The 23,478-nt window shown below is 43.9% G+C and overlaps 1 protein-coding gene across 9 annotated transcripts in view; it reads right to left on the minus strand.

The window, feature by feature from the left end:
• The window catches only part of Sts (steroid sulfatase), a 169,396-nt gene that overhangs the window by 67,740 nt on the left and 78,178 nt on the right, over positions 1–23,478 (minus strand). For all 9 annotated transcript variants that reach the window (XM_004867344.4, XM_004867349.4, XM_004867343.3 and 6 more), the window contains 4 exons: positions 10,446–10,586; positions 9,657–9,778; positions 9,444–9,566; positions 7,350–7,773 (listed from right to left, as the gene is read on the minus strand). In XM_004867344.4, coding sequence (XP_004867401.2) covers positions 7,350–7,773; positions 9,444–9,566; positions 9,657–9,778; positions 10,446–10,586 — 810 coding nt within the window. The remainder of the gene's footprint in view (positions 1–7,349; positions 7,774–9,443; positions 9,567–9,656; positions 9,779–10,445; positions 10,587–23,478) is intronic.

Raw genomic sequence — 23,478 nt, forward strand, 5'->3', positions numbered from 1 at the left:
AGGCAGCTTGTAGCCTCACCAGCAGCACGCAATCACTGCAATCTCAGAAGAAAAAGATGTACATTCTAGGAAGGCAGGACTGAAAATCTAGGCAGGAAGATAGCTAAGGCATTAGGGCTGTTGGCCGTTGTTCTTTTGTCTGTTTGCTTTTGTTTTGCATTTCACATCTGTTAGTTGTCCAGCCACTGCAAATATGAAGGAAAGGGAAGGAACCCGTAGCTCAGGCAAGAACATCCACAGTCAGTCCAGGCGTTCTTAACCACCACTCCATACAGCTGCAAAGGAGGAGCCCAGGGCCCTGAGAGGACCTTACCTGAAACTTGCAGAGGTTGGAACTGGCTCTGAGGGAGAGGTCAGTTCCAGAGGTCCCTACTAGGCACCCTTGTCTGCAAAGATTTTCCACAAAGGTGGAAGTGTCTAACTTTTTCACATGCACTACTTGAAGGAACATGCAGTGGCAGACTCAACTTTGGGAAAAGGTTGGGCCACCTTTATCCATACCCCAGTCAGACTGGCATGCTGTGGATCCCTTATAGCAGAAGAGAATACTCCTGTGTAATTGTACACACGTGGCCCTCTGTATCTACAGGTGCAAGAAAGCTCCTAACAAAGATGGATCTTTTGTAAATGGGAAGAGGACCAACAGATGGAGGGAGAAGGGAAGAGGGGACTCAAAAAGACTGAAGATATGTTGTGGGCAGGTACTGACTCTGCACAGTGAATGTAATCACTATGTTATGCAAACATGTAGTCATTAAAAACAAAAAATAAAAGCTACTGGAAGCATAATTGCAGCGGTACTGAACATATTGCATACTTTCCTTTCCTTGCCATTATTACCTAAGCAATAGAGTGTAACACATATTTCTTTGCCATTATTACCTAAGCAATAGAGTGTAACACGCATGTACTGTTATGACAGGTCACTTAGAGATGATTGGAAGGGCTTAGGAGAATGTGTACAAGGTGTCTACAATTACCGTGCTATTTTATGTAAGGGACTTGGTATGCATGGGAGATCTTGTACTCAATTGCTCCAGATCATCAAGGGAAGACTTTATTCAGTTACTATCAGCTCATCTTGAAATGAGACACTCATTAAAGGAAAGCTTCCAGCCTTAAATGATTACCTTGAAAATTAGAAACCAATCCAGTGTTTCCTCCTGTTATGGAACAATGTGATGCTTTCATGACACTTTTTAACTACTAAAAGTTTTCTCTTGCTTTCTTTCTTTGTCATATTTTTTACTTTGCATTTTTGTGGTCCTGGGGATCTAATCACGCCCTTGATCATGCTAGGTAAGAGTTCAACTACAGAGCCACAACCCAGCCTGAAATTTTTCTGAATATGTCTGTACATTTCCAGCCTGTTACCTCTACTCTTGAATCTGATTGACTTTTCCTCCTCGAGTTAAAATCAGTATCACCTCTATTCCTTTCTGGCTTCAACTCTTACCTAAATGATGAAATGCTTCCAAGATCCTTTTATTCAAAAGACACATTATGCCTGGCCACCCCGGACCCCTCATGCCCATGAACAACAACCCAGGCAGCCCAGGTGGAAGTGCGAAATGCTAAGGTTGGAGGCACGCTGTAAGTGCATTTCATAATCTTTGCCTCCGCCAAACCGTGGCGGCTGTCCAACAGGATCAAAGGGCATATCTCCAGATGACACATGTATCACCTGCTGCAGGTTTTAGGGAGCTGTGATTAAACAAATGATGCCGGCAAGAAGGAGTCTTTGCCACCAAACTGCAAAGCACAGAACACAATACTGTGAAAGGCATGCTCGTTCCACGCGAATACCAATAGTGGCTCTAATTATAAGTATCGCTGATCCCTCTGCAATTGTGATGTCACAGTGGTTTCCTTTGGCTGGGAGGATAAGGGGTAAGGTCCACTAAAGCTAAAAGGAAGAGATCTTAGCGGGAGATGGAGATTAGAAACAGACCTGTACCTCATTTCCAAATTTGGGATTTTGTTATCTACAGACTCTTAGCTAAGGGACACAGTGAAGTAGAAAGAGGGCTATCCTATATTGAACTTAACTGAAAAGGATTAGCATTTGTTTAGCTTCTATTCACAGCATCTCAAAACACACACACGCGTGCGCACACACACACACACACGCACATAAATTAAATAAGTTGACATGACTCACATAAACTGAGAGCCAGGGAAAAGCATACTCATGCCCAATATCCCATAAATGGATAAATCCAATAGCTAGTACCATAACAGATACAAATTACCTGGATGTGTTTCAAAACATCTTATTTCTTGGAGATTTGCCTTTCTAATCCAAAGTATGTGTTTTCTCGGGCACAAGACAAATGATTTCTCTAAACGTTTAAATGTAAATGTTTTTCCTACACAGAAATGCTGTTTTCAATGAAATTATAGAGAGGAGAGGGGCCAACGCAGCTGGCTTTCCACAGAGCAAAATAACCAAGGTTCATGTCTCTAGGTGAGATGACATCAGACATGCATCTCGTCCTACCCACTGGCATGACACCTTCTATCAACTCAGCGTTGACCTGAACTAAAAAAACAAATTGTTTAGTGAATAAAATTATTCTGCAAACTTCATCAACCATCAAGCTAGTTCTGTTTTTCTTTCAGAAGTAGCAATGGCTTCTCCGTCACCATGGTAACGACAATGTTAACAGCACCATGGCTTGTGCCAGTTAAACATCACTTATCAATAAAAAAAAAAAAATCCCTGTAACTACAAGTGTTTCAGGTTTCAGATTCTGAAACATCTGCACATACGCTAAGAACTACTTTTGGGAGGAGACCAATCAACAAACATAGCATTCATTTGCTTTCCATATACACGTTATAGTAATAGATTACTGGTGATCTTATGCAACATTTTTAATAATTTTGCATAAAACTAAGTTTCATGGTGTGGAATTTTCCAACTGGGCATTTATGTCAGTGCTCCCCAAATTGCACATTTGGAAATGTTTCAGATTTTAAATATTCAGAGCAGGGATGCGCAACCCACGTAAGGATTGAATCAAAGTAGAAATCTGAATAATTCCTCTAGACTCAACCCAGTTCATTTGTTTTTAGTTACTTGCTTCTAGTTGACTTTTAAAAGTCACTTGTTCTAATCAGTTATATAGCCAAGTAATATACTGTTAGACTTTCCCTAGGTTTGTTTCAAAGAACACTTCTAGCAAGCGGATCACGATGGTAACAGGAGTCTCAGCTGCTTTTTAGAAACTTGGAGGACACGTTTGTCCCTTTTGACTCTAGAGGCTGGAAACTACGGTCTCAGAGCATGCAGACACGATCACTTTCCAACATTCCCCTATGAGGATCCATAAAGTTGGACTAAACACACATAGTCCACCAACCGCTCCGTTTTTCCTTGTTCTGATCTCTCCTCCTACACCTCAGACCACCCTGCTTCTTCTCATCATAAATATCTTAACCCTTATCCCCAGGGAGGTGAATGGGAGCCTTGCTCTCCAGTCTGCCTCATGCACAAACTTTTTCTCTTTTGCAAAACTCAGCGTTTCACTGATTTTCATACTGCGAGATGGGCAAAGCAGGTCCGGTTTGTTAACACAATTTTGAAAAACGTGTCTCTTTTGGTGGCTGGGCAGAAGCACAGGATGTAGGGCTTTCCACTCGGAGAAGGCTCTGAATAATGACAGAAAGGTGTTGAGCTCAGAGTTTCACCACTATTTGATGCCCATGTACCAGTCTTGGAAGGTGGTTACGGAGTACGACACCGACTGGCTGTGAAGGTGGCCAGCAAACATGTCCACAGCACTGTGCCTCATGCCTGGCTGGGGACCACTCCGTCAGTATCCACTCCACTCAAACATGTGCCATGCCAAGATCATTTGCCATGCCAATATCTTAAGTTGGATCTGTTCCGTGTTGCTTTGAAAAACAGGGATCAAAAGACCAAAGCTATGATGAAAAGACATATTCAGAGCACATGAGGAAGCAGGCTAAGAAATCTCTAAGAAATTTGTAGTTTATTCCTCCCTGTAAAAGTAACATGGGTTTCTTACTAATTAAAGTGCATTAAGGATGACCTGTCTCCTCAATTACCACACAGAAGATAACATATGGTGAGCTAATTACCCAGGTCTCTAATAATAGAAGCATCTTCCCAACATAAATTTATCCCTGAAGGAGCTAAAGAGATTGAGTGAGTGCACGGTTACATTTACCGCGGAGGCATCGTTTTCCTCCACTTGGAAATGTGCATTTGTAATCCCAGGCCCAAACCAGAGTTGACTAAATGGATCTCATTTGCGAGAATTACAAACCAATGAAACACTTTTGCCTTATGCCCCCCGTCGTTCATATCGTAACATCTCCAACAAGCATCTCAGGAAGAAAGTCTCGAGAATAAATCATACCAGCAACACGCTGTAGGGAAAGACTGTAAATTTTATAAACAAGAACTTAAATCACTTTCCTTACTGCCTCTGACACATGCACCAAAAACACTCCTTCAATAGTAATACACATAAATAAGATGCCTGTGTCAAGTGGGCAGTTTAGAATGCAAAGCTTTTGGGTTAGTTTTGCTAATTGTTGTGGCTTATATTTAGATGTGCCCCTCAAAGCTTCATACACTCCCAGGTGGGGCTTCTGGGAGGGGCTGGATCACAGGGGTGATGATACTGGATCCGTCTACCAAGGAGTTGCAGCTGAGGGTGATGTTGGGAAGGGAAGCCTGGTAGGAAGAGTGGGGTTACTGTGGCTGTGGTCTGGAAAAGCTTGTGAATGTGCTTGCTCTTCCTTTCATCGCTGCTGCTTCCTGCCCGCCAGCTACACCTCCTTCAGGACCTCCTTCTCCTCTGCCATGCTGCCCTGCCTCGGAGGTGGCCAACCACAGACTGAAACCTCCACAAAATCAGCCTTTCCTCCTTGAACTTGTCAGGTATTTTGCCTCATCAATGAGACACTGATATTGACCTTGCTTTGACTGGACTTTTTTATTTTCAGCTACTGACCAACTCCACCTCCATTTCTCACAAAGGATGGCAAATCCTGCCTAAATTATTCGGGATATTCTGACTAAGGAGACAACACATACAAATATATCCTTAGGTCCTTGAAAAAATGTTTCATGAACAAGGTGGGGTCACCATTGTTATGATTCTTGGGCATCCCGTGAAGGTAATCTGGGACACTTGGGTACTATATTCGATCAACTGGATAACTCAACATGGGAAGACAATTTTATCTAAGGATGGCTTCTCCCTTATCTGTCATCTTAGTATTTTCAGGCAGTATATCTAAGAAGCTTTTTACGAATGGCATGAGGGTCTACAAATGCTAGTAGTTTCACTGATACTGACTATGGGTTGCTCCAATATGGATCATTGCTCTTTACACTTAGAATCATCTACTTTGTGGAGAAAAGAAACATAACTCTTTCATTATAACTCAGTAGCCATGGCCTCCAAATATGGTGTGGCGGTAATATCTTAAATCTCTAGTTCTAGAAGAAAATTATAAAATCCTCTATATAATCACAGTACTAGCTATAGGTCAAGCTATAATATCCTGAAACAATAAGATAATAAGGTAGACTTTGGGTGCTTTCCCAAAGTCATTCTGAGGAACCTGGTAAAGGGCCTTGCAGTAATATAGATAATCATACGATTAAATCACTTCCGTCAAAATATAACACGGTACCGTGAGAGTCGTCTCAGAACTTGTCTTTGTGCAATGGGTGTTAATTTCTACACTGTATTTTTATGAGAGGTTCTTGGAGGTGTAGAATAACACAGAGACATCCAGGTGTTTCTGAAAAATGAATCCCTTTTGGGGGTAAGGCCCCCTGTGACCTACTTACCCCCAACATCACATCTGGAGTAAGCTGCCTTTTACCTTCATCCCCAGCCCATAGCCTGGTGGTACTCAATGTGCCTCAGAACTACACACACTCCTCTCTCGCTCTGGATTTTTGTCTCTTAACACAAACTTCCATCATAACAACTTCCCTTTCACTGCCTGATTTTATAATTCTGCATCATGCACTGTACTTCTCATCAGCATTACTGCTCTATGTCATTTATCGTTTTTATATTATGCAAATTATCTTTTAAATTTTCTGGAAAGTTGCTATAAACATCAAAGGTCCAGTTTTCAGATAAAACTTCTATTTCCTTTCATTTTGTGGAGCGGGAGATGGAACCCAGGGCCTCACCCATGCTGAGCCACACTCTCAAGTCTCCAACTCCATTTCTCCTTAGAGTGCTCTCCTCTTAGTTACAAATGGAAAAAATAAAAAAGATTTGTCCATTTGCTTCTTTGGAATAGCAACTGTTCATACATAGTCCACCTAGTTAATTATATTTATTTGGCCTCATCTTGATTATCAATGATTGGCTTGGGAAATGTTCAGCAAAGTAATAAAGCTGTGGTGTGGCCTCTAACTTTGTCAATGGATTGATCCATTAATGAGTTGGTAGCGGAACAGGCATATTAAGGGGGGGGTGCTGACTGGATGAAGTAGGCCCCTGGGGGCGTAGTTTTGAAGGGTGTGCTTTGTTCCATATCCCCTCCTCTGTGACTTTCTACCTCTCTGCCTGCTTCCTGACTGCCATGAGGTGAGCTGCTTTGTTCCACCACACCCTTCCCCCATGATGCTTCTGCCCCATCACAGATCCACAGCCACAGAATCAACCAACCACGGACTAAAGCCTCCGAAACGATGAGCCAAAGTAACTCTTTGCTCCTCTACGTTGACTTTTCCAGGTATTTTATCACAGTGACAGAAAACTAATACAGTCTCTAATCACTGTGTAAAATAATACAGGTATCTGTCTATATAATTCACAATTTTGTCTATTTCTCCACTGATGGGCATTTCATTTCCTAACTCCAACCCTCAAAACTATGGATTAAAAGTTATCTTATAGACTCCAAAGAAATAATTCACTCTACTCAGTTTTCTTACAGAACTTTTTGGGTTAAAGGTTACCCTAAAATTTCCTGGATCTTTCCATGTCATTTATACTCCAAGGACAACTTCTGGACTCAATGGATGCCATTAGTTTTCCTCAGCGGTTTGCCGTCTTGAAAGATTACTGACCAGAGTGATACAGGATCCTGTCATTAGCAGACATTCTTTACGGCATTGCCTCAGGGTGAGGAGTGGGCCAAGCCCCTTGAACTGGAACCCTGGAGCTTCACAATTGCTTTAAACGTGGTCCCTGTCACTCCCTGCATCCCTTTCCTGGCAGTGTGGCAAGAGACAACTACTCAGTGTGGAAGGGACAGTGTGGCTATTGCTTCTTCTGCCGCCCTCGCGAATAAGCAAGAATTCTCACCAAGCGCACCCGAGGGGAAAGGGTGACACCCACCGTCTTATGAACCCAGTGGCTTCCAGCGTCAGCCTTTGGGTGAGGTTGTCAAAGGACATGGGCTGCTGGCTGATCTCATAGTTCCTCATCAGGAAGCAGTTCAGGGGCCGGTAGTAATGCAGGAAACATAGGAAAAGGACGAGGATCAGGGCCATCAGGAGGAAGAGGAAGATAAAGATGCCGAGGGGCACGCGGATCAGCCTCAGGAAGCGGAGCACGGCCAGCGTGAACACAGTGAGCCCGAGGACCTGCAGGGGAAAGAACACCAGCAACCGGTAGGCTGTGGTGAAGACCGTGCCCTCGCCAGGTTTGCAGTCCCTCAGGTTGGTCATGGGAATCCCGTAGAAGTAATCGAAGCCATGGCGTAAAGGGTGGTGGCAAAAGTCGGTGGTGTTGTCACAGTTTATCCCAAGGTGCCATTTCCCTGAGGACACAAATGGATAAGACCTTTTAGTTCCACTAAATGCCCCAGATGGAAGGCGAGCTTCTAAACCCACGCCCTAGAATGTGTGTTCTGTCTGCCTATTTTATGACCCAGGTTTCCCATTCATAGCACGCCACTGATTGTCGCTTTTTATTCCACAAACACCAAGTTATTAGCCACTCACTCTACTGGAAAAGAAAACCAAATTTTCAATTCCTAAAACTGCAAATCAAAAACACTAAAGCAAACAAAAGCTTTAGTATGAAACCGTTTAACATCTTTAATAGGCACAAAGCAAAACCGTGTAGAAAAACACAAGTAGATTTTTTTTGAGACGTGTCCTGAGACACATCATGAGCAAATTTACCAGTTTGGATCCCAAGGGCCCACACGGTAAAGCTGCTTCTCAGAGTGGGATTGTTGGGAGGTGGGTGGAACCTTTAAGCGGGAGGCCCTAGTGGCAGGAAGTGAGGTCACTGCGTAGTGCATGGCCTCAAAAGGGACTGTGGGACCTAGCCTTTTCTTTTTGCTCTCTTCTACTTCCTGGCCATGAGGTAAGAAGAGGTTGTGCATCACCATGCCTTCCCCCAACAATGGACCACCCCAGGATTATGACCACGGGGCTAACCAACCATGCACTGAAACTTCTGAAATCGTGAGCCAAATAAACCTTCTCTCTCCATAACCTGATTATTTCAGGTATTTGGCATACAAGGACAGAAATCGGAATAACACACAATTATAGGACTGAAAGGTAAAATGAAAATCTTTTATCTACAGCAAGGTGTTTACATGTACTTTTGGGAGCTGTCTGTGTGGATATCTAGTTAACAGTTTATGTGTCCATCATTTATCTCCTGCTTACATTCTGTTTAGTTTACCATCTATCCATCCATCTATCCTCTGTCTCTGTATATATGTATGTATCATTTATTTCATCTATGATCTGTTTCTCTTACCCATCCATCATCATCATCATCTCTCACATCTATTATCTATCAATTCATCATTTCTTCTGTAATTTTTCCTTCCGTCTATCTTTCCATCTGTCTGCTGTGCATCTATTTATCATTATCTATCTATCCATCCCATCTACGATCTCTCCATCCATCCATCCAACCAAATAATGTATGTATGTATGTATATATGTATGTATGTATATCTCCATCCATCCATCCATCCACCCACCCAAATCATCCATCTGTCATCTGTCTGTCTGTCCGTCCATCCATCCACCCACCCATTCACCCACCCATCCATCCATCCATCCACCCACCCATTCACCCATCAATCCATCCATCCACCCTCCCAAATCATCTATCTATCATCTATCTATCTATCTATCTATCTATCTATCTATCTATCTATCATCTATTTTCTATCACTTATCATCAATTTATATCATATTTCTATCACCTATTTCATCAATCCTTTCCTTCATCTATACATCCACCCTTCCATCTATATGCCTATTTATCATTATCTATCTGTCTCTCCACTTGTCTCTCTTACACACACACACACGAGCACACATCTATATAGTCAAATAGCCCAGAGTATTTTGTCCTCATTTAAAGGAGTGTGAAGTTTATCAGCGACATCACCCTGAGGTTACTTAAGGCCTCTTCCAGTCTCTCTCTAGCCTTGCTCAGCTGCTCCCTGCCCCATACCTATCAGTGCCGTTGAGTAGCCCTGGTCCTTCAGAAGCCTGGAAAATGTCACCTCACTGGTGGGAAGTCCTCCAGAAGAAGCCATGAAGATGTAAACTCCCAGCCGGGTGTGAGATGCCATCCCTAAGGCAAGAAAAATCCACCTTGAAGAACCAGTGGGCCACTAGGGAGGCCACTCAGAGCAGGACAACGGTCAGACACACGGTAGGTTACCTAAGCGGATGGGGTACCGGCCTGTCATGAAGGCCGCCCGGCTGGGTGTGCACAGCGGCGATGCTGCCAGGTGCTGTGTGAATTTCACTCCCCCACCAGCCAGCCTGTCAATGTTGGGAGTCCTGGAATAAAAGAACCATGTTCTTTGTGATGACCATCAACAGCCAGGTGATTGCTCACAGCAAGAGCTAAGCTCAAACGGGGAGGGAAAGAGAGACTCATGTGATGCTGTCCTCCGGGGCACTTCAGCACCCACTCCCTCCGTCTTTGGGTTACGAGAGAGACCAAGCCCTCCCAATGGGTTCCAGCGAGCAGCGTGGGTAACAGATGACAAAGAGTCACGTTTCACTCTTCCCTCCACTTGGCCTCCTGCCCCGGTGACCTCGGGGCCACTAGGGGATCGGATAATTCATCTCTTCCCAGTCATATGCATAGAGAAGCCAGGGTTTCCAACTCTGCCTCATTTCCACATATCCCAGGGAAGAGAGAAGACTCAGAGTCTCCATGCATCAACACCAGCCGTCAGGCTCCCCACAGCACCAGCAGTGGACCTCTCCCATGCTTCAGACAGCCTCCTTTTTAATTTAGTTCGCACTGATTTCCTTTTGTGTGATGAAACTCCCTACCCAACTATTTTTATGTCATCGTTTCCTCATCAGCGCAAGAGAAAACAAAATTCAACTCATAGGCCTCTGTTGTCTGGAGGGCTCTCAGCATTTCCGTGTGCACTCCCTGTGTTAATCACCCCCAGTGCTGCTGTGGGCACCCACAGCAGCTGCACTTCCATACCTGAGAGTCTTGTTCCCGTAGCACCCTGGGTCCCCCACGCCCAGGTCATCAGCCATCAATAGGACAATGTTTGGTCTCGATGCTGGCTGGCTCTTGGCTTCCCACAGGAGCACTAGCAGGAGAAGACCACCCTTCATCTTCCTGCAGAGGGAAGGAGATAAAAGGGACTTCAAGGTGCTGGCTGCTCCCCTCCTTCTCTTGAGTCTCCTCCCTCTTGCACAAACTTGAGAAGAGGCCACTCTTACATCACACCTCCTCCACAGAGAGTGGGGTCAAAAGACACTTAGGTCTAAGAAATGGCAAGGATAAGAAGGCATTATCCTTCACTTCCTGGGCGTTTGTTTCCAAAACATACGATTCCCTCTCAGCGGTTCACCATGACCTCTCTGCCCCAACCTCTATGAGAACGGAGGATCTATTTAGAAAAATGAAAATGCTATCACTTCCATCAGCCCTTTGTTAAAGGTAGGCTCCTTCTTGAGCTAAAAGTTTGCTCTTGGAGCCCTGGAAAGACAGGTCCTTTGTGAAGAATCAATTTGCAGTGTCATACTCTTTCTAAAGTCAACTCTGAGGTTGGCTTTAGAAGGCTTTAAAAAGGGAAGTGTGTACACTTTTCCAAACTTAGAGTGCACGGGTTATCAGTCACGGGCAGCTGTGTGTGTGGCCAGGGTGCCAAGGACAGAATCACGCATCATCATGTCTAGCTTCTCAATTCACACTCGCCCAGGGGCACTTCATTCCTTGTAAGGATTACAGGATGGAGGGCTTTGCGGGGAGCAGGGTGGCTTGAGAACACAGACCTGACCACCTCTCTCGGAGGCCCACAGACATTGCAGTAGGGATAGATGTCTGTAGGTAGGGAAAGATGAGGCATCCGCCCCCCCAAGGAGTTTAGACAGGTGGCAGAACAGGCTTAACCACCTGTGAAGCACTGGCAGCCTGCGGTTGCACTTCCTCTTTACGCTAACCCTAAGTTAACAGGAAAAAAGGAAACCTGACCCACAAGTGTGAAAAGCCCCCAAAGACCCTTCCCCATCTTCCCTAGTAACGAGCCAATGGACTAATCAAGTATGGGCACCCTCAGCGCAGAGACAGGATAGGCCCCCAACTACTATAAAATCCATCCCTTGAGCCTTCAATGGTGGCTCTGTTTCAGGGACCCCAGCCTGTCTCTCTGAGAGAAGGCAGCTGTTCTCTTGCATGCTTGCTGAATAAAAGAACAAACTTTGCCCCTACGTTTTCGATCTCTATCTGATTCTTCCACAACCTTCTCGTCACTGGGACAGTCAGGGGCCTGGGATCTCGGGGATTCTCGGCCAGTCTCCACCATGACATTGCTAATGAATATTCATCAAGCAAGGGGATGATTTGCAACACAGCAGTGAGGGAAAGCAGAGCCTGCTCGGCCTCCCCATCACCATTCGTGGGTGGGTGGGCTGAATGGTCCACAGGCCACACTCAAAGAGCTGTCTCACTCTCCCTTTGACAGATGGGCACTGGGGAAGCCAGAGAAGACATCTGCACAACCAGTGGCACTGGGAACAGAGAGAGAAGAGAGCTGGCAACCTGGATGGGATGGACTCTGATAGGTGGGCCCCAGGATCACATTTTGCAGCCACTCCATGACGGTTTACCCTGCAGATGCCTCCGAACATGACATGGTGCTGCAGCAGAACACACAGTGAGGGGCCTTTCCCAGCCACCTGCTTCTTTGGAAGCTATGCATACAACGGCTGATCAAAACTCAGGGTGTATGGTTAAATTAAAAAAAAATTATCACAGTAAAAGATACACTGCCACGAATCCATCTCAAAATCATTCCCATCACTTCCAACACACTCATGAATTCATTCTTGGCACTTTCTGAAGCAGTTCTGCAAGTCCTCTTTCCTAAGTGTCTTGACCAAGTGTGGTAAAAAATATGGCAAGTGCTGGTGTGAAGTGTCATGCAACAGAAAAGTAGGCTCCTAAAAATATAAATGTGTTCTGCACTTGATCTTAGCCAAAAGGCCGAGAAGCGATTATAAGTGTGTTCTGTGCTGGGGATTTAGCTCAATGGTTCCATCACCTGCCTTGCAAGCGCAAGGGCCTGAGTTTGATCCCCAGTAACAAAAAACCAAACCAAACCAAACCAAACCAAAAAAAAAGTGAGTTCTAATCCACATTTTTCACTGGATCTGGGGCCATGTGCCTTCCGGCTCTTCCTCAAAGTCAAAATGATCATGAAAGGCCAACGTTTTGGATCCATTCAGGACATCGAGGCAGACAGGGCAGTGCTGCTACAGACCCTCAGGAAAGAGGTTTTCAGACAAATTCCTTCCAACAGATTTCCTGGCTACTGAAGGACATTGCCATTTTCCAAGGCTTTGCAGCCTGCCTCTTGCTCCTATCGTTTCTTACCAAAAGTACAGTGAAGGCCGTCTGTCCGAAAGGCCCCACAGCCACTGTCCATTCTATTTTTAAAGCAGAACTTTTTGCTTCACAAATGGTTCCTTTGCTTCCACATTCGGTATTTATAGCCCCTCCATGCTAAGGCTGTATTTCCTTCTGTAGCTGTCCCCCCACCCATGGCCCAGTGAGTAAACAAACATTCACTAAATTGTTTAATTGAGCCTCTGTGAAGGAGTACATATGTACCGATTAGACGGCTGGGGTAATGAGTTAATTTCAGGCTTTGGATTGCATGAAAACAAGATTCTAACTTCTGCATTACTGGCATTTGGGATGGATGGCCCATTGTAGGGGCAGCTGCCCTGTGCACTCTAGGAAGCTGAGCAGCATTGCTGGCCTCCACCCACTAGAGGTCAGTAATGTGTCTCCTTTCAGTAATGATAGCCAAAGGTCCCTCTAGACTCCACTGACCATCCCTTGAAGCAGAAAAGGGCAAAAGCTACACCCTACTGAGTATAATCCCATTGCAGCAAAAGAAGAAGCTGCCCTGAGAGATCAAATGCTTGGAACCAAGAAAGAGCTCCCTACCAACTACTTTCCTCTTAGTCCCGAGAGTAGCATCTTTTCTTAGGAGATCAGATAAGCCTGGTTTATCCAATCATCAAATCCACGTTACTGCATCTTAACTCTCTGAATGTGAAATATTCTGAGAAGAATAAGCTTTTATTTTCTTTAAAAATCAGGGCACCTCTATGGAATACATAAACAATGAAACATTATATAAGTGAAATGTAAAATAGTTGATCTTTTTAAAAATAAAATGGTAAATATGAGAAGCTCTGTGATGACAAGTCTGGAGGTATGTCCTTCACACACACAACTTTAGGAATCATAAAGAAACCTCCCTCCTCCTGTGTCCTAGGGAAAGCCTCATCTTAGTTGACCTGGCACTCTTGCTGTTAACTTAGATTCTCAAACTTTGTAAAGTGATTAACACTGAATGTTAGCTACCTTTGTGTCACTTTACATAAACAACTTCAAGGAGGAAAAGTTTATTTTGTCTCATGATTTAAAGAAGCTCCCATCCATGTTTGGCTGGTTCCTTTGATTTCAAGCCTGTGATGAGGTGGAAACATCATGGCAGAAAGGTATGGTAGAGTAAAGCTGCTCGTCTCTAGGAGGCCAGGAAATGGAGGGAGCTAGAGAGGAAGGAGCCAGGAACAATATATAGTTCCCAAAATTATGTCCCTGTGACCCAATTCCTCCTACTAAGCTCCACCTCCAGCTTGTGAAATTAGAAATGGATCAATGGATCAATTCATTTATGAGGTAAGGGCCATCATGATGCAATCACCTTCCGAAAGCCCCACCTCTGAACACATGAGACTTTGGCAGGACATTTGAGATCTAAACCGTAACACTGTTTCACTTTTTAAATATTTGAATGAGGGAAAGAGCTTACTTGCTTGTTGCTTTGGTTTCCAGTGATTCACTTTAAGGAAAAGTTGCTCATGAGACCAGAGTTGCTAGACTCTGAGGATACATATGACAGTCACGTTCACTTTCAAGGACAGAGAAAACTCTACATGAGGAAAAACAGTGATGTTTCTAGACGGTTCAACTTTATTAACTACTATTTACTTGTCTCATGGAGTTATGCAATATGATATCCTTGTGTTTTATTGATAGTTTAGGACATTTATTTCACATGAATTATTACACAGCCTGGAATGAAATGATTTACTCGCTGGTATAGGCTTGTCATGTTCTCTCACTAGAAGTAGGACAGAAATAAAACCACCCCTTAAAGTCATTATTATGAAACTAAAGACCTCTAAAGGCTTTATGCTCACCCCCTGAGAGTGAGCATGTGGGTAATGGTCACTCCCTTTCGCGTCTCTTAATGTGAAAGCTCTTGCCCTCTTTGATACAGACTCTGAACACTAACTTTGGCAGGATGTGCAGCAACACTGAGAGTCTTTCACCTAAATCTTAACTCCTTCAACACACACTTGCTTTACAAAGAGCAAGCAGTGGTCCATCACGGGAATGGATTCTTTAAAGACTGCACTGGGTCAATGATGAGGCTACCAAATGTTCCTACTATTGGAAACGTCACCCTTTCCCTAGAACAGCCAATCTCAGACAATGTGCCATTGCCGCTACCATCTGTGAACTCATCTTTTGGCTGGTCACTCTAGGCTCTGCCTTCAAATAAGCAGCAGAAAGGTTCCCAGTATGAAGGAACACATTTGTACAAGTAACACATACCTCTGCTTAAATGGCGGATGGGTGAAAAAAAAGGTAAACTCTCCTACCTTCAATACCAAGGCAAGCAGAAGGTCTTAATAATGGACCTCCTATTTTAGTGAAGAGAAGTCAAAGAATGAGAAAAGACCAGGATAATATGGAGAGGCCACCCTTTGGCCTTTATCCCCGTGTTGAATGGGATCTCTCTGGAAACACTCTCGCAGATTCCCTGGGTGGAAGGAAGCCTCTCTTTTCTCTCATATCTTGTGCATTTCTGAGCTCCAATGATACTGGCAGGTGCTGGGCTGAGCTCTTTTGTGCTTAACCTTCCATGGTCCACCGGAAGCATCCTGAAGACTTGGATAGTGCTGAGAACCTCACAGCTACACCTCTACCTTCTGCTCTCCTGCTTGCCATACATTAAATACTCAATATTGGTTAACTAAGATAATGAGAAAATAACCACCAAAAAGCTGTGTGGATTTCAAGTCAGAAGGCTGTGCCGTTTCCTCAAGGTAGGCATCGGGAGAGTAAGGAGGTAAACAGCCCATTTTTTATTATGATACTGAAATACACAAGGCAGGCTAACTTTATAAAGAAGACAGGCTTACACAGCTCATGATTCTGGAGACTGAAGGACATGGCTGCAGCCTCATCTTGGCTCTGGGGAAGATTTCAAGCAGATGGCAGGAGTGTGTGCAAGAGGGAGCGACCGCATCTTGAAACACGAATCCCAGAGCTGGGCTGAGCCAACCTTTCTCTTTTATAATAGCCCTTTCTTAAAAACTAACTGATGGCCACAGGAAAACTGCCTTAATCCCTTCCAAGGGTGGGTTCTCAAGTGCCCCAAGGACCCCTCACTAGACCATACCTCTTAAAGATCCCACAGTGACTCTTAATACCCTCCAACTTGGGAATCAACCTTCCAACATATGAACCCTTGAATATGGGGCACAAACCATATTCAAACCATGGTGACAAGTATCAAAGAAAGGCACATTCCACTAAGAATTGATGCTTAATCTGATTAATTAAAAATCCCTCACCCTACTTCAACAAAGGAGGATATTAAGGACCATGAAGGATTTTTCTTAATGGCTGGAAGGTTTTACAGGTAAAAGGAAAAATTTAAAAACTAGCACACATTTCTAATTATAAAGAGTGGGGCCCAAATGATTTGTAAGATTACTACAAACACCCATTAGTGATGCTACTAAAAGCTTATGGTTGGGGCATCTGGGGCCCTTACGTGGACTGAATAGCTTGTAAATGCATTAGTATTTTCAGTCAGTTGTACAAAGCATGGTTAATAACCCCCTGCTTGCTAAATGTCCATGATGTAGATGGGAATCAGAGAAGCCAAAAGGAGCTAAAAGGTTGTGGTCATGCATCATGACTCCATTGCCATTTGCATATTGTGCTTGATATAAAAAATTAAGTTTTTCATTTAAAACTACAGCTTTTTGAGTAAACACGATGCAGTGGGCAATGTATGTACTTTACCTATGCTTTAATTGGTATTTAATAATTATAACATTTATGGAATACAGTGTGATGTGGTACATATTTGTGGGATACAGTGCGTAATGTGTAATAATCACATCAGGGCAACTGGTATACCCATCTGCTCCCACTCTGGTCATCCCTTAGTGGTGAGGAGATTCAAGCTCTTTTCTTCTAGGTGTTTCAAGATATACAATAAATTATGATCAGGTACTATCACCCTAAGGTTCTACAGAACATGAGAACATCTTCCTCCACTTTCACTGTAATTTTGTAGCCTCTAACCAGCTTCTACAGCACGTCACACAGTGTTTTTGCTTCCGTATGATGGAAAAGCTCCTTGTGGTGGGGTTGTGGCATAATGGGTGTTCAGGATGTTCAGGGTGCTCAGCAGCATCCTGGCCTGATACACTGGGTATCAGCAGTGTGCCAACCCAAACCTCTTCCCCATTCTCCCCAAGCATGAAACCAAAAATGTCTCTAGTTGTTGCTGAATATCTTCCAGGGGACAGTCAACCTCAGTTGGCAGCCACTGAGTTAGTACTGGCATGGCACCTGCTATTCATCCCCTCTTAGACATAGCACATTATAGTCCGCTTTCTTCGCTCCCTCATACAGCCAACTTGGCATCTACCACAGATTCAGGAATGCCAGTGCATTGCAGGGGCCACACATTTCTCCTTTGCTCCCACGAGAGCACTTTCAAAGCGACTAGAGCACGATCCTTGGGTATACCATGCTCTCAAAGCTCTTACATTCTTGTCCAGAGGCAGCATTCTCAAAATAGCCTCTTGAAAGCAAGCAAGCACACAAACACAGAAAACTCATCATGCTCCAAGCATTCCTTCTACCCTTGCCTTCTGTGTATTTTCCCACTTGCCACTTGCCTTTTTTTTTTTTTGGTACCGGGGATCGAACTCAGGACCTTGCGCTTGGGAGGCAGGTGCCCACTTGCCTTTTTCATTAGAAGTTATTCTCCCCCATACAGTCATTCTACCCCTGCTGTGCCCGAACCCAGATAAAAGAATCTGTGCTCCCATACATGGGTAATTAGGGGCCAGCTCTCTCCCTTTCTCTCCCTGTTTCTCTGCCTCATTCTACTTCCTACTGTCTCCCCCTCTTTTAAGGATCTCCCATTTCCATAAAAAGCAAATTCAGCTCCCCATTATTCACATCCTCTAAAGATAACCAAGCAAGGAAATATGGCATGAAGTTTGTCATTCTTTTTCACTGATACTTAATGATTTTTTTACTGGCACATAATATTTGTACATATTTATAAGTGCCAGATGATGTTTTGATTCAGGTGTGTATTGGAAAATGACCCGCTTGGTAATTAGCATATCTATCACCTTGAACATTTATCTGTTTATTACACAGAACAAATTCAAAATCTTCCCTTCTGTTTTGAGATACATAATGAATTACAGTAAGTTGTAGCCAGAGCAACCAGACATGGGAAAGAAATAAGGGTCACACAAATTGGAAAGGAGGATATCAAACAACGCTTGACTACAGGCAACACGATACTGAAAATCCTAAAGACCCTCCTAAAAAACTCCTAGAACCCGTAAAACAGCTCAGTAAAGTTGCAGGATACAAACTCAACACAGGAAAATCAGTTGTATGTCTACATGGGAACAGAGAGCTACCCAAGGAAGAGACTGAGGAAACAACTCTACTTAGAGCAGCCACAAAAGTAAAGAGCATCATGGAGCTTGTCTTGTTCTCATCACCACCACCCTCTCCTTCCACACTCTCCTTCACTCTCTCCAGTAGCTTGTGTTTTCTATTTGGGAGGAGTCCGTGGAATGGACAGAGGATTAAGAGTGTTGGGTTGGGTTTCATCTCCAGCCACCAGCCAGATAACAGTTTGGCCATGAACTCTGGACCCTTGCGACTGAATTACTTCTCTCTAACCAATACTGAGATGCCCCCGTGACTCCCTGACCACAGGAGGCTCCCATGGGATAAGGAACATAACAAATTTCCAAAGTGATAAAGTGTTAGACAGATGTCACTTGCTAGGAGCAGTCTTTAACTGAAAGCAGTTCATCCGCCATGCCACCAAATCCACTGCAATTCAGCTAACTGCTGATGGGGGCAAACCTGGGGAGAAAATTCCACGGCGGGCAGTCTTGAGGTCAAATAAGACAAAGAATCACCCAGTACACCTCTGATTGGTCCAAGGAGGGAATATACAGGGACGGAACTATCGTGAGAGCCCCCAGCTAAACCAGGGCTCTGTTCCCAGTACGGCTAAAGACCCTAGAAATGAAGGAGAGCTGACCATGTTCACAGTGCCCCTTCTTTGGATAATTCTTTCGGGAAACTTGCTACACTGGTGTTAGACAGAAAGGCATTGCCACACCTGGAGAGAGGATGTCTGCCAGGCTCTAAATGAAAAGCAAAGAAGATGTGATTTTTTTAACTTTACTTTCTTAATCATTAACTATATGGAGAATCCACAGAAGTTGTAGTTTCCAAGTTTAGCTCAAAGGAATATAACATCTGCTAGGTGTGTTCCTAAGCACTGGATTCCTTAATGAAGTCCTGACCATGGGTGAGGGGTTAGAAAAACCTCCAGGTCTCCAAACAAACTAAAGGGAGACATTTACCGAAAGAGGGACCTAGTTGTCTCAGGAGGAGGTCAACAGACCATTTGATTTGATTAAGAACAATGACCCTCAAAGAAGGAAAAGAGGTTTCTGGAAAGACTGTTATTCTATAAGGAAGTAACCTGAGACCTCATTCAGTCCATCTGCTATCTTCATGCTTGAAGGTGTTCTCTCCCTCCCTCCCTCCTTCTCTCTCTCTATTCCATCACTTCATAACAAACTCTACCTATACACTAGTTGATGACCAATGTGTCTTTTCTCAGGTCTTCCCTAAAGACACAAAAAAGAACATGGGTTGCCAGTTCCTTGCAGTGTTAGGACCTCATGGTGTTAGCTCTCCGCTTCCCGCACACCGGTAGATTCATCCTGTGGCTCTCATCTGTCCTGTGTCTAATTTCTGCTTCCTGATAACCTCTGGCTCTTCTTGGTGTCCTGGGAAACCAGGACTGGTCCGAGGGAAGCTTCTAGCTCTCCTGGAGGAAGCTTCAAGTTGTAAATACCACCAGGGAAGGACAGGAGGGCTAAGAGTTTTACTTACAGACCCTGGGCAAGGAGGGTGTCCTGAGCCAGAAGGGAAGGTTCCCTGTCCCAGGTCACATGAGGCAGGAATGAAGAGTCAGGGACAGAGATACAGACAGAGAGACTCACAGCACCTTACACGTGGTGACAGGGTTACCCGTAAGCCCAAGGGCCAATGCCTTCAAGGAAGGTGCATGCAGGAAAATGGAGATGCAGCGACCGGGCACTGGAGAGAGGTCTCCAAGAGGTCTTACCTCTGGCCACTGGCCCACCTCACCCCATCTGGGTATGGCCATGTGGTGTGATACAGAAATAGAAACGAGGGGAAAGTTTCCATGAGCGAGCCCTACTTCCGGCATGAGAAAGTTACATATATCTTCAAAATGGAAGTGGGGACGACATAAACATCCAAGAACACTCTACAGGACCCATCAGAGAAGCAGTGGCCTGAGAAATGTGGTTGTGGCAAGGTAAGGATACAGGGCTTGCTCCCTGCCATCGAGCTAGCAGCCAAACTGCAAGCTGTTTCTTCAGCCTGTGAGCTTTCTGATGTGCACAGTGGGAATCATGAAAATCGTCCCACTCAGTATTATGGGGAGAATGAAATCCCACGCTCAGAACTTGGATTCAATAAGAGCGCCGCAGTGAGGGATCAGCATTTTCCTCTGGTAGGCATGATTAGCATGCATATTTATAGGTTGTGCACTACATAAAAAGTGCATTAATACAGGGCAAGATAGAGGCATTCGTTTCCAGTGAACAGAACATGGAGAAAGTGACGAGGTATCACTTCTCTGATTAAGTCGCAAAACAATGTGACTTCCATCTTCTTTGCAAACTCTATTTCTTGCTGGCTTTATTTGTACTTTTTTTTAAATGTCTTTTTGAAGTACTGGGGACTGAACCAAGCCTTTGCATTGAGCTACGACCCCAGCCTTCAAAAACATTTTTTTTTTTTAACTTTTGGGATGAGGTATAGCTACGTGGTGCAGGCAGGGCTCACACTTAGGATCCTCCTGCCTCAGCCTTCCAGAGTGCTGGGATTACAGGCCTGTAACACCATGTTCAGCTTTGATGGCTCTCTGAGGAAATACTTGCCCCTCCTGGAGACACCGGTGAGGAAGTTGTCCAGCTAACAAGCAACACAGAATTCAGGATATCATTGCAACAGCCGGCAAAGAACTCAGTCCTACCGACAGGCATCTGAGTGAGCCTAGAAAAGAATTCTGCTGCACCATGACTGCAGCCTGAGAGAGACCTGCAACCAGAGGGGTCAACCCTAAAAAACAGGAAAACAAAAAGTAGATGCACTGTGTGAGCTGCTAAATTTGGGCCTTTCTGTTACACAGTAGTTGACAAATACAAAGTCCAACTGTTTACGATGAGAAGTCTGCTTCTGTGCACAAGAACCGGCAAAAAAAATCTTCCCACCCCAGTAACCCTAAATGCGGTGTTGATCTTATTTTAAGGAGCACAGTCCAAGCTGGGAATGGTGGTGCCTGCCTGTAAGCCCAGAATTCAGGGAGCCTGAGGTAGGAGGATCTGAAATTCGAGCTTAGCCCGGGCAACTCAGTAACTTAGTGAGACCCTGTCTCAAAACGTAAAATTAAAAATAAAAAGAAGGGCTGCAGAAGTAGCTTACTGTGAAGGCCCTGGGTTCAATCCTAGTACTGCCAAAAACAACAAACAAAGAAACATATACAAGGAGTCAGAATTTATATAAGCAACCACGTGAAAGCTGATTTTTGTCTTACACTTGAAAACTGAAAACATCAGAAGACCTTCTGCGGGAACCAAAACCCGAGGATGCCCAGGTTCCTCACCTAAAATGGCCTAGGATATGCACAGATCATACCAACTTTAAACCATCTGTAGATCACTTGTGATGCTGAATACAAGCTAAATGCAATGCAAATGGTTATTACACAGTATTGGCAAGGTAGTAATAACACAGAACAATGCTTGTACATGTTAAATACAGACTCCTTGTTTTTCAAATATGTTCAGTCCACGGTTGGTTGAATCTGTGGATGCAGAATCAATAGATAAAGAGGGTCTTCTGTATACACCGTGACTCTGTATGTGTTCTTTTTCCAATGTGTGTTGCATAAATGGCTGAATCTATAGCATTCCTATAACTGTGTCTCCTAGTTTGCATTTCTGTTCTTGTTCTCCATGCCAAACTCTCAATAGAAATTGGACACGGGTCCAGAGAAATCACAGAAAGAGTGAGACATAGAGGGCATTCTCAGGCCATTTATCTTTACATATAAGTGACAAGAGAGACAGTGAGGACTTTAAAGGTGACAGAGGGAGTGGGATCTGCATCCTCATGGTAATTATTCTGGCTGTCTTATGGCAGTTGGGTTGGGCACACCCTGGATATCAAGACAATAGCTCCCGCACAGGGAGCTGGTACCCAGACCAGCCCAGGAGTTAGGAAACAAAAACCTATCCAGGGAGCAATGAAGCCAAGACATTCTGGGGCTGTTGGGTCATGAATCTGCCCCATGTCAAGATGGAACCATTGGAAGACTCCCTTAAAATGGCCCCATTGGGAGGCTCCATTAATATGGCCCCATTAATATGGATCCACTAAGATGTCCCAATGGGAAAGATGCTGCTGCTCATGTATGCACCTCTCCAGAAAGACAGTACAATCTCCTGTGCTTTGGGTAGAGAAGTTTAGTGCCTGTATAGACCTTTTTTTTTTTTTTTAAATAAAAATTGAACTCAAAAAAGATAAAAACTCATTAAAATCTCAGTATCTACATTCACCTCTGAAGCACAAAATAGCGTTCGGTAGTTCAGTGCAACAGTATGTCGTTAATTAGAGCTCCGAAATGTGCCTGGGGAAGCTCTTATTAGGACTGGCAAGAGAAACACCATCCTGCCCAGGTATCAACCTGTGAAAATTTGTTTGTAATGAGCCACTACATATAAATTATTACTCTCTGTGGTAATTGGACTTTAACCACCACCGCCCCCCCACCGCCCCCATACAACAAGCCCAGCTTAGAAGAAAGTATTTATAAAGATGTTTCAAACTAATAAAACAGTTAGTTGGTATAAAAGTACTTAAAGATTAAACAATAATTCACTACTCCAAAATATTAAGAGCATGGTACATTAACTCCCCCAAACTGCATAATTTCCTCTTTAAAAATTAAATTGTTTTCCCAAACAGCCTTAATTTGGCACAAGAGCAGGCAAAAAAACCTTTTTTTTTTTTCAGAAAGTAGGTACTGCTAAAACAGAATAATTATGGAGAGAAAAAAGAACATTTTCATAACTAGAGATGTAATTATATTAAATCTGTTCGTTAAAAGAAAATTAGCATTGCGCTTACATAAGGGAAACTACCAGGGCAAAGAGAATGCTCCTGGTTCTATTTTCTCATTGTGGAAAAAGGCCTTACAGCAAATAAAGAAAACCATACTTTAAAAAAGGAAAAGAGTTTTGTCCAATCCAAGCAAAGTATAACCAATGAAATTGGGCTCACAATGTTACTATCTAATACAGGTCCCGTTTTGTTTCATTTGCTCATTCATTCAATTAATTCATGCATTCATTTATTTAACGGTACTGAGGACTGAACCCAAGATCTTCTAAAGCAGCCACACTCCCAGCTTTCTATTTGTTTTATTTTGACATAAGTTCTCCCTAAGTTGCCTAGGCTGTCCTGGAACTCGTGAACCTCCTGCTTCAGTCTCCCAAGTATCTGGGATGACAGGCACGTGCCACCATACCCA

This window comes from Heterocephalus glaber, unplaced genomic scaffold (genome assembly GCF_053883595.1).
Source record: "Heterocephalus glaber isolate CG9 unplaced genomic scaffold, H.glaber_assembly_v1.0 deba00001072, whole genome shotgun sequence".
Taxonomy (NCBI): Eukaryota; Metazoa; Chordata; class Mammalia; order Rodentia; family Bathyergidae; genus Heterocephalus; species Heterocephalus glaber.